General features: G+C 35.0%; 1 protein-coding gene across 3 annotated transcripts in view; it reads left to right on the top strand.

Moving 5' to 3' along the window:
- The window catches only part of USP47 (ubiquitin specific peptidase 47), a 120837-nt gene that overhangs the window by 98946 nt on the left and 7091 nt on the right, over window positions 1-14800 (top strand). For all 3 annotated transcript variants that reach the window (XM_060159654.1, XM_060159655.1, XM_060159656.1), the window contains 6 exons: window positions 1724-1931; window positions 4151-4266; window positions 6290-6409; window positions 8101-8878; window positions 13810-13985; window positions 14346-14426. In XM_060159654.1, the coding sequence (XP_060015637.1) occupies window positions 1724-1931; window positions 4151-4266; window positions 6290-6409; window positions 8101-8878; window positions 13810-13985; window positions 14346-14426 (1479 nt within the window). The remainder of the gene's footprint in view (window positions 1-1723; window positions 1932-4150; window positions 4267-6289; window positions 6410-8100; window positions 8879-13809; window positions 13986-14345; window positions 14427-14800) is intronic.

The following is a 14800-nucleotide window of genomic DNA, read 5'->3' as shown; positions in this document are numbered from 1 at the left end:
GCAAATTTATAAGTGCGTTTTGAAAGGCAAATAGAAAAAGAAGCATTCTTTAACCGGATTATTCTAAATGTCATCTGTTATACTTGACAGAATTTTTTGCCCTTTCCATGTAAACATTAACATCATTTGACTAACGTTAAACAGTCATTACCTAGAGAAAAAATTGCATACTACTTCATTTCATTTATAATTATATGTAGAACCAATGAAAGAAGTAAAAATAATTCACAAGATAGCTGGCATTGTTTCTCAAAGTGTGATCCAGCACAACCTGCACCAGAATCACATTCCTATTAAAAAACAAATTCCTGCAAATGAATCTGAACTTATGTTTTGGCACCTGGGATTATGCATTTTAAACAGGTACCTCAAGTGGTTTTTAGACACACACAGTTTGAGAACTTGTATTGTGTACCTGGTCTTTCATAGCACTTTATCAGTACTGAAAATTTACATTTGTGTGACTATTTTAATTAATTAATGTCCCTCACTAAACCGTAAGCACTTACAAGGGTGAAGAGTATTCTGGTTTTGTTCACAGTTGCATTTCCACTACTTTTGCCTGGTAAACAGGAGAGTCAAAATTGGAGGGGGAAAAAAAAATTGGATGGGTATGTGAATGAATAAATGAATGAACAAATAATAAAATGGATGAATGGCTATGGGTTCACCTGATTAAAGTAAAAATCCGTTAAACATAATGGTGGACTGCAAGCAAAACAATAGTGAAACCAAATTAAACTAAAATGGAGAAAATGTCTTTAAACAGTTTTACACAGTAAGGTCAATCAGTGATAGCACTAAGGGTAGTTTATATTCTATCAGTTTTTAATGTAGGAAGAAAAAAATCTTGTCTTAAAAAATAGAAAGTTTAATTTCACAAATGTAAAGAGTGAAATAGAAAAGAGAAATAAATCGATCTTATATAAGAAAAATAAAGCTCCATTTGTGGGAAGTGAGGGATGGAGGAGTAGAGGGCAATGGGGACATACCAAGGCTTACAGTAATGCTTTCTTTAAAGTTGTAATCACAAACCTCAGATGAGTATTGAATACTTCTAAGCAATCCTACTATGTTTCTCCAGGAGGTTCAACTCCCACTTAAAGTGATGTTGCATCCAGGGTATGCCATCTACTAGTGACATGTACTAGAGGGAAAATTTTTGACAGAAATTCCTGTGCCCAATTTGTTGGTGTTCCGGAGGCTAAGATTGAAAGGGATGGTTCAGAGAGGAGTCGGGTAGCACTTGGGAGACAGAAGCTATGACCTTTGTGGTGTCTCTACAAGGCATGCTATCCTCCCTTGCTTAGGGAGATCATTACTAGATACGTTAATTACCAGTTTTTCTCCAAATTGTATTAAGATAACAAAAGATGCATGTTCTAGTTGGTTGTTTTCCCCTCATGTTTCCAGCTGACTGGTTATAAAGCAATAGCTTACAGTGCATTAATTTTGAGTACATCTAAAGTTTAGAATGTTAACTTTTGTAAAAACAAAAAAGTCTTTAAAATATGTTAGTGCATAGGTCGTATAATTTGAGGGATAATGAACTATGGTTATTTTAAAATACCCTTTAAGTCGTGCCTTTGAGCTTTGATGCAAATCGTAAATATATGGATTTTATTGTTTGTTAGGACCTATTGTTAGTACAGTTACACATCAGACTAAAATATCAATACTATATATTTCTTTTTCTTTTTCCTCGGATGTTATATTCTTTTAGATGATGGATTTAGAAGAGGTGATACCTATGGATTGCTGTCGTCTTGTTAAATATGATGAGTTTCATGATTATCTTGAACGATCATATGAAGGAGAAGAAGATACACCAATGGGACTTTTACTGGGTGGAGTCAAGTCAACATACATGTTTGATCTGCTGTTGGAGACAAGAAGACCCGATCAGGTTTTCCAGTCTTACAAACCCGGAGGTAAGGAATTTCATGGTATTCTGAGTTGTAAAGGACTTAGAATATTCATAAGAAAGTTTTTGTTTGTAGAAATTATTTTTAAATTTTTTACATGTTCTTAAAATGTAGAATAATTCTGATAGGTTGGGAAGTAGTCAGCAACAAACCTGGAATTAAGTTCTAGATTACTTTCCAAAAAGCTATACACAAAATTTAAGAAACAAACAACAAAACTACTGGCTTATAGTCTTCAGTGGGATTTTTTTTTCTTCTCCAGTACTAAATCGTCCTCCCTCCCTACCTCTGCGCCTGCCCCAGCCTCTCTCTTTTTATAGAGAAGACCCTGGTATATTCCCATAAAGTCTCAGAAGTAGAGTCTCTTTTTCAGGGTCTCCTTGAAGACCTTATTATGGTAATGGTTTCATAACTCAAATTCTGTTCTTCTGTGGATCTTATACACCTCCTTTTTATGAAGGCTCTTCTTTCCAAAGTAGATTAAGTGTGGTATTCTTTCAAGAGCTCCTTTAGTCAGACTCCGCTCTCTCTGTAAAGAGTCCCTTTGGAGCATTTTCTTGCAGATTTTTTGTTTTTTTTGTTTTTTGCCTACGTTGGGTCTTCGTTGCTACGCGCAGGCTTTCTCTAGTTGTGGCAAGTGGGGGCTACTCATCATTGCGTTGCGTGGGCTTCTCATGGCAGTGGCTTCCCTTGTTGCAGAACACAGCCTCTAGGTATGTGAGCTTCAGTAGTTGTGGCACGCGGGCTCAGTAGTTGTGGTTTGTGGGCTCTAGAGCGCAGGCTCAGTTGTGGCGCACAGGCTTAGTTGCTCTGCGGCATGTGGGATCTTCCTGGACCAGGGATCGAACCCATGTCCCCTGCAGTGGCAGGCGGATTCTTAACCTCTGCACCACCAAGGAAGTGTCTGCAGATTATTTTTGAACTAGACTGTAAAAACTATGATAAAAATATAACATGGGTCAGCAAAAAACCCACTTTTTAAAAAGAGAATCCTAAATGTCATTGTGGATTGTAAACCTTGTAAAGTAATCTCCTTTATTCATTAATAATCAAGACTTTAGCAGAATATTTATTCAGATTTAGATTAGTAACATTTGGGGGAAAATGGAGTATTGACATATACTACATATAAGAGATTAAAACAGTTAAGCTGGAGAATAACTATCTACTAAATCCAATGTTTGAAGATCATTTATTTTTCTGGTGACTAAAAGTTAAGTTATATAATGATCTCCTGAAAATAGGAGAGGAGAAGATGGCTTTAAATTGTAACATGGGGACTTCCCTGATGGCACAGTGGTTAAGAATCTGCCTGCCAGTGCAGGGGACACAAGTTTGATCCCTGGTGCAGGAAGATCCCACGTGCCATGGAGCAACTAAGCCCATGTGCCACAACTACTGAGCCTGTGCTCTAGAGCCCGCAGGCCACAAGTACTGAGCCCGCATGCTGCATCTACTGAAGCCTGCATGCCTAGAGCCCATACTCCGCAACAAGAGAAGCCACTGCAATGAGAAGCCCACGCACAGCAACAAAGAGTAGCCCCCGCTCACCACAACTACAGAAAAGCCCGCGAGCAGCAGCAAAGACCCAATGCAGCCAAATAAATAAAATAAAATAATAAGTAAATAAATTGTAACATGAAGAATTTAAGTCAGAAAACAAACATGTAATCCAAAGGGTTTCTGCTGAAATTTCCATAGGATATAGAGAATATTATTTTGAGAAGAAGTCGTCTTTGATTATGAACAAGGTCTTGAATTGTTTAATGAAGGTTGTCAAAAGCAAGTAGGGCTGCTATGTCCCCTTTAGTATTTGTTGTGCATTCTCTAGTTATTTACATTTATTTAGTGTTGTGGTTTTGGTCTGTATTTTGGAACTTTGGGTATGTACTTTTAATATGCTTGATAAATTTGGCAGTGGTGTTAATGTTTTATAAGGAAACAAAGCAATTATTTTTAAAAGTCACATTTTGACTTTTGTCATTTTTTAAAGAGATCTATAAGAACTTTTTTATTAGCTTCATTTTTTATTTCTTTATATATATTTGTAATGTGATAAATTGTGAAAGTTTTAACATGTATAACATATACATCTACCATCTTGATAATTAGAAAAATATTTTCTTTGCCATCTATTAGAAACACATTTAGAATGCATTGCTCATGTGAAATACCTTTTAAAAAATAACCTCCAATTGGGTTTTTATGTTTTTCCAATGGGACAGAAGTGATGGTGAAGGTTCATGTTGTTGATCTAAAGGCAGAATCTGTAGCTGCTCCTATCACTGTTCGAGCTTACTTAAATCAAACAGTTACAGAGTTCAAACAGCTTATTTCAAAGGTAAGTTTTAAAATTGGTCAATGAATATTTTTAAGTACCTGCTGTGTACAAAGCACTATGTGATAGTTACAAGATGTAGGAACCAATATTTACCTCAAGGAGCCAGTGTTTATAGCTAGGAGACAACTGTGGTTAGGAGAGAACGATGCTGCATATGGAAGAAACAGATTGACTTAAGCGTGGAGGTAAGGAGTGTGAAGCAAGTGCACATAGCAATGATATGTGTGCTTGGCTGGATCATTGTAAAGTACGTGCCTGGAAAACAAGTTCACTTTATCTCATGGAGGGTTTTTAAATGTAAACTCAAAAGTTTGGGCCCTGTTTAACGTAAACAGTAGGAAGTAGGTTGGTTATTTTTCTAAGTACAGCAGTGGTATGATGAGAGCTCTGCTATAGCGTGATAATTCTGGCAACACTAGACTAGTGTTCCCAGTGGACTGAGGGAGGACTCAGGAACATAGATGAGGAGGTTGTTGAAATAATTCAGATGAAGGCGTTATGACCAGAAATGAGAGAAGTGGCGATTGTAAGAATGAATATATAAATAGAATTGGCAGCACTTGTGATTGGTAAACATTGGAGCAAGGCAGGAGCACAGAAGACCTAAGGAGTTTCACTCTTGGGTAACCAGAAAGACAGTGATAGATGAATAGAAGTAGAAGAGAAAGGTGATGAATCAAATATTAGCCACATTATGTGAGTTAGTGGTAAATAGCATAGGCTCATTCAGAATTTTTGAACTGGAAAAATACGATGACGAAACATTCACATTTCCTTAGACAAAAAAACTATTCCACTCTAGAGAAATGGTTATTATCCTTTCAGGGGTCTTGTACACTATAGAACATTGAGCACACAAACATAGGCAAAATTAACCCCAGGTTAAGATTCCCTTGGTGTGGTCGAAATTGTTCAGAAATCGCAAGTCAAGGAACTTCCAGTTTCCATTCATTCATTTTATGGTAGTATTGTCTTTTATCTCATCTGGGGTTTTTTAATGCCTATTTTAACAGGGTTGTTGTGAACATGAACAAAACAAATAAATGCTCTTTTTGTGGGAAAAAAAATTGTAAAGTATTATATAGAAGTTCGTTTTTAATTATTTTTATGTTTGAAAAAAATGACTTCCAGCAATTTGCCAAAGTAATAATTGGAGGAAACAAATCATACTGTGAAGTCATAGTTTATGATTAAATTACTTATAAAAAGACAGCATTAGTGTAACTGCTCTGTATTACAGTTTAATCTAGAATATGAGCACTGAGGTAGTACAAAAGAAACACATGCATTTCCTTCCCTGAAGAAGCTGATAATTTTGTTGGGGAAAAATGTGTCTAAGAATAAAGACAGTGAGAAAACAGGATGCCAAGAAATATAGTGTTTAAAGTATAACAAGGATGCCTGAGAATTAGTTATCATTAGCTGTAAAACAAATCATGTTTTATAAAATATAAATTATTTTTATCTGCTCATTTCATGAGAAATTTATAAAATAACACCAAAAATTTAGGACATGGAATTTTAGAAAACTTTAAAATTTACCTACTAATTTAATCTCATTTTACACAGAAGACAATTGATTTAGTAAAAAAAGTATTAACAACTATTCACAGAATACAGAAGAACTCATCCAAAGTCAAGAAGTTAAACAGGTGTTGGTTTGACATCAGTTCTCAAAGTCAGTTACTCAGTTTCTTTGGAATCAAATCACCTCATTTACTTCATGAGTTTGGGAGAAATAGAACTTTCAGTGAAAAATTGTTACTTTTAAAATAGTTTCAGAGCATACATTTATAAGTGATACTCTGTTTTCCTAATTTACATCATAATTAATGGATGGGACTAATAATTTTTCCCATAGATTCTTTAAAAATTTGTAAACCTCTACTAAGATTATTTTTCTCTTAATTTTCTTTCTGCTATTTTTAAGAAGAACTCAGCAGTGTCTCATTTTCCCATATTTCCAAGTCAAGCAGAATTATTCTTGAAAGAGCACTTTTTAATTAAATTACTTTCATTATAGGCCATCTATTTACCTGCTGAAACAATGAGAATAGTGCTGGAACGCTGCTACAATGATTTGCGTCTTCTCACTGTGCCCAGTAAAACCCTGAAAGCTGAAGGGTTTTTTAGAAGTAACAAGGTATGTCTTTTATTTTTTCATGACTATTTTCTATGCTGCCACTCACCATCTGTCTGAAATTTACTTTTTGGGTTCTCACATCCTCCCAATAATTACCCTCCTTTTGTAGTCAGGTCACATCTTGCTTCTCTGTCTTCTCAGTCAGTCTTGCTGGCTCTCGTCTTTGCCTTGTTCATGCACCACCCCTCCTGGAGTGTTTCCCCCTCTTCCTACAGTTTGTTTCAAGCCCAAGATTAGTCCTCCTTCTTTGGTGGAGCCTTCATGACTAGTTCTGGTCACAATGATTATGTTCTCTGAATTTTGTTCATTCTTGAGCTTCTCCCATAAAGCAGTACTTCATGGTGAAAGTCTGAAGCATGCCTAGTGTGGAGAAAATTACTATCTTGGATTCACCCCACATTATTCCCTTTTCCTACTCATTTATCTCTGTAAGAAAAGAGAAAGTTCATGTTGATCTCTTTGTTTTATCTCTTGATATCATTATGTGTTCCATCATTTATCATTTTTCCTATGTTTTTATTCCTAATGCCTTTGGTTTACTCTGGATAAATTGTATCAAATTTTCCTCATTTGCTGTCTTTCTTATTTATCACCATTTCCAGTCTCATTCATCTTAGGGCAGTTTGGTCTTTTATCATATTTAGCCTCTTTGTTTTTTTTTTTTTTGTATTTTATTAATTCTGATGTGTAATTTTTATTCACCCCTAGTTTCTTCCAATACTTCTGTGTGGTGTTTGTGTGTAACATTAAAATCGCCAATCCACCCTAATACTGTTTTAGGGTAAGGAGTGGGAGGGATCTAACTTTATTTTTTTCTTTAAATAGTTAGCTGATAGTCCTGATTTATAACATTTATTGAATAATAATCTTTTTATGCAAAATTCAAAATACTACTCATAATTGCCTGATTTATGTATATGCATTTCATTTTTTTAATTTATTGTGGAAAATTTCAAACATATGCAGAAGTGCATGAATAGTGTAATGAACCCTTATGTACGTATCACCCAGCTTCTATAATTATCAAGTCTTGTTCATGTATATTTAACTACTTCCCCCAGATTATTTGAAAAACATTCCCAGCATCATATCATTTCATCTACAAGCAATATGAATTTATATTTCTAAAAGATGAGAACTCTTTTTAAAAACATAACCACAATTACATTATTATACCTAAAAAACTAACAGAAATGCCTTAATATCAACCAATACCTAGTCAATATTCAAATTTCCCTGATTATCTTTAAAAAATTTTTTTTCAGTAAGATTTGTTTGTTCAAATCAGGATCTAAATAAAGTCCATAATATCTCTCAAGTTTATTTTAATCTAAAGATTTCCTTACATGTTTGTTTCCTTGCAATTAATTTGCTCTAGAATCAAGTCATTTGTCCATTAAATTTTTTATATAACCTGGATTTTGGTGTTGCATTCCCAAGATGTTTTCATACATTTTCCGATAAACAAGATATTTGTTTAGCAGTTTTATGGCTAATTACAAAGACATATGAACATAGTATTTATTTTATTTAGTCTCCAAAAACAATGGGCGTGTCCTTTAGAAACATTATCATCTCAACTTTTATAATTTATTGTGCACTGTCTTATACTGATGCGATATTATTCTTATAATGAATGAGAATGTCACCAAAATTAATGATGTAATATAACCCTTTGACTTACTGTTCAGGTGTTTGTTGAAAGTTCTGAGACTTTGGATTACCAGATGGCCTTTACAGACTCTCATTTATGGAAACTCCTGGATCGGCATGCAAATACAATCAGATTATTTGTTTTGTTACCTGAACAATCTCCAGGATCTTATTCCAAAAGGACAGCATACCAGAAAGCTGGGGGTGACTCTGGTAATGTGGATGATGACTGTGAAAGAGTCAAAGGACCTGCAGGGGGTCTAAAGTCTGTGGAAGCTATTCTAGAAGAAAGCACTGAAAAACTCAAAAGCTTGTCACTGCAACAGCAGCAGGAGGGAGATAATGGGGACAGCAGCAAAAGTACTGAGACAAGTGACTTTGAAAACATTGAATCACCTCTCAATGAGAGGGACTCTTCAGCCTCAGTGGATAATAGAGAACTTGAACAGCATATTCAGACTTCCGATCCTGAAAATTTTCAGTCTGAAGAACGATCAGATTCAGATGTGAATAATGACAGGAGTACAAGTTCAGTGGACAGTGATATTCTTAGCTCAAGTCATAGCAGTGATACTTTGTGCAATGCAGATAATGCTCAAATCCCTTTGGCTAATGGACTTGACTCTCATAGCATCACGAGTAGTAGAAGAACTAAAGCGAATGAAGGGAAAAAGGAGACATGGGATACAGCAGAAGAAGACTCCGGAACGGACAGTGAATATGATGAGAGTGGCAAGAGTAGGGGAGAAATACAGTACATGTATTTCAAAGCAGAACCCTATGCTGCAGATGAAAGTTCTGGGGAAGGACATAAATGTATGTACTTAAAAAGAAAAAGGCTCCTTGAAACAGCCTTAATTTTTTTTATCAGTTTATTTAAATTTTTAGTTAAGAATCAGCTAAGAGATGCTTTGTCCTAAGATTACCTGTAGCTTCCTGGGTTATAAGATTATCCTCTCTCTCCTTTGCTTTCAGTTTTGATGCAGTTATAGTAAACGGTGTCCTTAGACCTGTGCATTATGCCTGTGATGGTAATGATGTCACAACTTTTGTGAGATGATTTAAAAAGAAAAGGAAAAGAATTAAAAATTTTTTTAAAAGGAAAGAAGTATGATAACAGTACTAAGTAAAAAAAAAAAAAAGAATTAGTTTAAATAGTAAATAATATACCAAAAAAAGGCCAGACACTTTAGAAAATTTTATATTCAGTGCCTAGAAAAATTTTTAATTTGTGCATTCCTTCCCTTTCCTCCATCACCTAATCCAAACTGCACCCTTCCTACACCCTGTGAAAAGTACACAACCGGAAAAGTCAGGGAAAGGAAAGGGCCTTCTTTTGGTTTTTTTTTTTTTTAAGTTTCTTTGAAGGAAGCTTCAGCCAAGATATAAACTAGAAATTCTGAATTACATAATCTCAGAAGGATGGAAGAGATCTGTCAGTTTGGGCATTTGGACAAACAACAAAAACATATCAACATTGGTGAGATTTAAAATAATAAAAGAATAAATAAAATATAAGACTAAAACCAGCCAGAGAATTAGCAGGACAAGCAGGTTCAAGATACAAAATCTTTCTTCAAGTATAAAAGGGAAATAGCTGAAAACCTAAATACTTTGCATTAGTCTGAAAGGCAAATATTAATATTACCCATTATATTTTTATATTTTAGTTTTCAAAACACTTTTTTGTTCTCACTTGAAGCTTTTCTGAAATTAATAAAGCAAACAATGATATCCTCATTTGACTGATAAGAAAACTGAAACTCATAGAGGGTGAATGACTTTCCCAAAAATACATACATATCTAGTAAATAGTGGAACCATTACTAGAGGTTAAGGCTTCTAACTGAATGCATTTGCTCCTATTACTTTGGAAGAGAGGCCCACTCTTCATCAATCCATTTATACACCCACACAATTATTATTTCCTGAATACATGCCAGGTGCCAGGCCATATGTATTTGTCAGAAGTAAGGATGACTAAGATGCAGCCTTATGCTTCATCTTGTGGAGAGAAGGTGCACAAACAACCACTGTATTAGTTAAATGCTAGGATACTTGTAGTCTCAAAATTAGATCTTTTAAAAGGAAGTGGCGGGGCTTCCCTGGTGGCGCAGTGGTTGAGAGTCCGCCTGCCAATGCGCGTCCGGAGCCTGTGCTCCGCAACGGGAGAGACCACAACAGTGAGAGGCCCGCGTACCACAAAAAAAAATAAAAAAGTGGCAGAAATCATGAAATCAGTAGTAAAATACATAAATTTGTGGTTTTAATTAATTAGGTCCAAATAACAATGTAATTATCCATACCTATATCTTGCAGAAACTCAAGTGCGAAAATGTGGATTAGTGAGTTAAAATGGAGATAGAGAAGCTCTATTATAGTAATGCTTCATTTATATTTCTATGGAGTTTTTTTCTTATAACTCTTATTAACATGTTATCTCATTTAGTTCTCAACAGCTGTGTGAAATTGATATTGTTAGACACTTTTCACTGATGAAGAAACTGGCTCAAACAAGTTAAATAATTGGCCTGAGGTCACACAGTTAGTTAGTCACACTGCTGGGATCAGATTCAGGTATTCTGGTTGTAAGCCTAGTACTCATACCTCCACCTCCTCACTGCTACCACTGTTACTTACCTCACGTCATAGTACAGGAAAAATAGCTAGTACCTACTCTGCTTTCTTACCATCCTCAACCCTTCAAGGGCATTGCAGAAATTAAAAGTAGCTTCTCTTTGGAAAAAGGTTAGAAATTTCTTTCAAGGAGTTTGTTTTTGAAAGATGTGCTGAAAATTAGACTGCATGAGAGTTTCAATGGTAGGAAGGATTCAGTGGGAATATTTAGAATCATAGTCTAAAGGGTCCCATTTCCATCTTAGAATGCTTAATGAAATCTTTGCAAAGGAGATTGCTGGCCATTTTAACCTTTTTAGAAATCCATTGTGGGCTAATTTACTAGCATTCATTGAAATAGTATTCAAGATTTTGTATCTTGAACCTGCTTGTCCTGCTAATTCTCTGGCTGGTTTTAGTCTTATATTTTATTTATTCTTTTATTATTTTAAATCTCACCAATGTTGATATGTTTTTGTTGTTTGTCCAAATGCCCAAACTGACAGATCTCTTCCATCCTTCTGAGATTATGTAATTCAGAATTTCTAGTTTATATCTTGCCTGAAGCTTACTTCAAAGAAACTTAAAAAACTTAAAAAAAAAATGTGATGAAGAGAAACCATTTTCTACAAATTACTTAGGCTTTCAGAAGCCATACAGAAGGTTTGTTTGAAAAGAAAAAGTGAAAACCCTGGAAAATGCCTTTTCATGTTTAAAAATCTGGCTTAGGGAAAAGGGAGTGGGGATGATAGCCAGCAGCCTAGTGTTTAAGGAGTCTCTAGTAAGACTGCTTCGTCACAGTTCCGCAGGGATCTGAAAGTAGGTGCCTGGGAAACATGGATGATACGTAATAATACAAGTTCTTCAGAGTTCTGTGCACCGTCTAGACAACTCATTTAGATAATTACCAAACAGCACTTAAAATGATAGTCTTTAAGTGATTCATTATAATCCAGGAATTGTTTCAGGGAGTATAGAACCTGTCTTTGAAAATACTGTCCCAGTGTGACCTAGTTGTAGTCTTCAAGCACTGGGATATAAACAGGAAGGCCAAAGTAATAAAAATGGTAGTGTATTTGCACTGAAATTTTTTTGTACAATTTTGGCTACCACCTCTTTCAAGAAATACATAAAAGAAAAGAAAGAAAAAAGAAAAGCCTTTGAGGCTATTTTGAGGTTGCACTGTGAAGAGACTGAACTTTTCTGTATGAAGGGGTAGATAGGAAAAATGATATGATGGTATTCTGTAAAACTACAAAATAATTATAGCTCATCAGTTAAGCTAACACTTTGTCAGTGCTATGTTAAGCATTTTACATGTATTGACCCAAAAACACATTATGAGATATAAATACTGTTACCTTCATTTAATAATAGAGGTAATTGAAGTACAGAGAACTTAGGTCAAAGTCACAAATCTAATTTGTGAGGAGGAACCAGGACTTCATTCCAGCCAGGCCATGTAACTCTAGAACACTTGGTCCTAATCACTATATTGGACTATATCAATAACCAACAAACATTCATGTCTTCCTATGATACAACATTACTAGGAGTTATGAGAGAAACCAAAATGACAGTGATAGCTTTTATTTGAGTAATGCCTTAGAATTTACTATATTTGTCGAACAACAATCAATGAGACTGGCGTAATAATCCTGTGAGAAAAACGGAGGCTCAGAAAGATTGGATGACCTACCTACAGCCATTTATTTATCAGACTGAAGTGGCAAAACTGAAATCCAGCCATAGGCTTCTCATTTCTAATCAAGAAATTTTTTCATTACACCCTTCTCTCAAGAAATTTAGTCCCTCTCTGGATAATAGAGTTTTGTTTGCCAAAAGCTAGATTTTAACATTTAGGAGCATTCCTTAAAGCTTAGAAACTGACATTTTAAACAAATTAAAAGAAATGCTGCCTCAAAAGATATATACAGTAAATAAAGTTCATCACCTTATCTATGTTTTCTAATTCATACTTGCCACATTTTCTCTAGTGAACCAGTATTTTATAACCAGGAAAATAGTAAATTAACATTATTTGAAAAATCCATTTAGAAAAATTCATCAACCTGAGTTGGGATGACCTGAGAATGGAAATCAGGAGTGTTTTAGGGTTTTATCCTTAACCTTTCATGTAAATTTCACAGAAAACTGAGGTCTGCCCTAGAGAGAGCCTTAGGGCTGCAAAGAGACCATGGGCCTGAGGCTGCATGGCAGCTCTTGCATTCTGTACTGCTTTGTTACAAGAGAAAGATAAATGAGTGAAGTTTTTGCTCTTTACTAGAATATGAAGACCAGAGTAAATAGAAATATATTCCAGAAGTATCCTCATGAGTGGCTTATAAAGGACAAAATATTAAAATAATAAGCATTAGAAAAAAAGCCCATCAAAGATAATACTATTATAATGCCAACAGAGCTTAAACTGAAGCTTGGAGGAGGTGGGAGTTTCTGACCCATTTAGATATTATTTCTGTTACAGTCCAACCAACCACATGATAAAACAGACATCTTCATATGCTAGTCTTGACATTTTTCTCTAGTAGAAATCCCAGAACTAGATTTACTAACAATTTTTGAGGCGATTTATATATATTTTTATTTATATATATATATATATATATATGAAACTATTCTATAAACATATTACCTCATTGAATTTACAGTGAGATACTGTGAGGTAGGTACTGTTATTAGCTCCATTTTTCAAATGACAAAATGCAGGTACAGAGGCTGGTGGCTTGCTCTGTGTCTCACAGCTAGTAAGAAAGCAGAAGAGGTAGGGGTGGGACCCAGCCAGAGCCCACACTACTGCTGTGTAGATCTAGAAATGTATGTATTTGAAGAGAGTTCCTATAAGTTTGGTTTTTAATTCAGCAGCCAAAATAAGTAAGCAAATAAGCACTTAAATATCTCAGGACATTTAAAGCTGTCAGATTATCCTTAGCATATGCTCAGTGCCCACATTTTTGTCCATTCAATGTAGTATATTAGCTAAAAGTCAAATAACTGAAAAGGTACTTTTTCCTGCTTACAGTATAATAAAAAGTATATGATCTGCTTTATTTATACTCTAAGAGGTTTCTTTTACCTTTTTTTTTCTGTTTTTTGTGTGTGTGTGTGCTTAGGGTTGATGGTGCATGTTGATAAAAGAATTACTCTGGCTGCTTTCAAACAACATTTAGAGCCCTTTGTTGGAGTTTTGTCCTCTCACTTCAAGGTCTTTCGCGTGTATGCCAGCAATCAAGAGTTTGAGAGCGTCCGGCTAAATGAGACACTTTCATCATTTTCAGATGACAATAAGGTTGATTAAAATAATTCTGAATAATTAGAGTCTGTTTTAAATGATAGATTTGAGAACATCTTGCACTACTTCCAAGTAAGGTGAAATGGATACCCTAAAAGGATAATTTGTCCCTGAGGTTTAGTGGTTATTTGGCTTTTTTGTTGTTGTTTTCTCCATTCATCTAACAAACATTTGTTAAATGTTAACTGTGTGCCAGTTAGTATTCTAGGCACTGGGGAATCAGAGGTAAAAGATATACCTGTTTTCAAACAGCCCAGAATCTAGAGAATTGGGAGAAAAATACTAAACAGTTGAGATGAAAATGGGTAGTTTATTCTGCTGAGACCATACATCTAAAAAAAACTTTTTAATTTGTAGATTACAATTAGACTGGGGAGAGCACTTAAAAAAGGAGAATACAGAGTTAAAGTGTACCAGCTTCTAGTCAATGAACAAGAGGTAAGTAATATACTTACAAGCAATGTAAGGTAACTTTTGATAGTTATTAAAAACATACAGTGCACAGATTTGATTACTAGACATTTCTTTTTATCTCTCTAAAGAAGGGGATGGCAGACTATTTTTAGGAAATATTTCAGTTGTACAGGCCATACTGCCTCTGTTGCAACTACTCAGTTCTGTCAATGTAGTACAGAAGCAGACACAGACAGTACATAAGCCAATGGGGGTGGCTATGTTCCAATAAAATTTCACTTACAAAAACAGGCACCAGATGAATGTGGCCCTCAGGCCATTTTTGTCATCCCCCTGGTCTAAAGTATTGCTACAAATGCTGGAAGGGCAAACATTTTCTGCTTTTAAAAGGGGGTTTG

Source organism: Lagenorhynchus albirostris, chromosome 9 (genome assembly GCF_949774975.1).
Source record: "Lagenorhynchus albirostris chromosome 9, mLagAlb1.1, whole genome shotgun sequence".
Classification (NCBI taxonomy): domain Eukaryota; kingdom Metazoa; phylum Chordata; class Mammalia; order Artiodactyla; family Delphinidae; genus Lagenorhynchus; species Lagenorhynchus albirostris.
The sequence above is the reverse complement of the archived record's forward strand: the minus strand, read 5'-3'. Positions and strand labels throughout refer to the sequence as shown.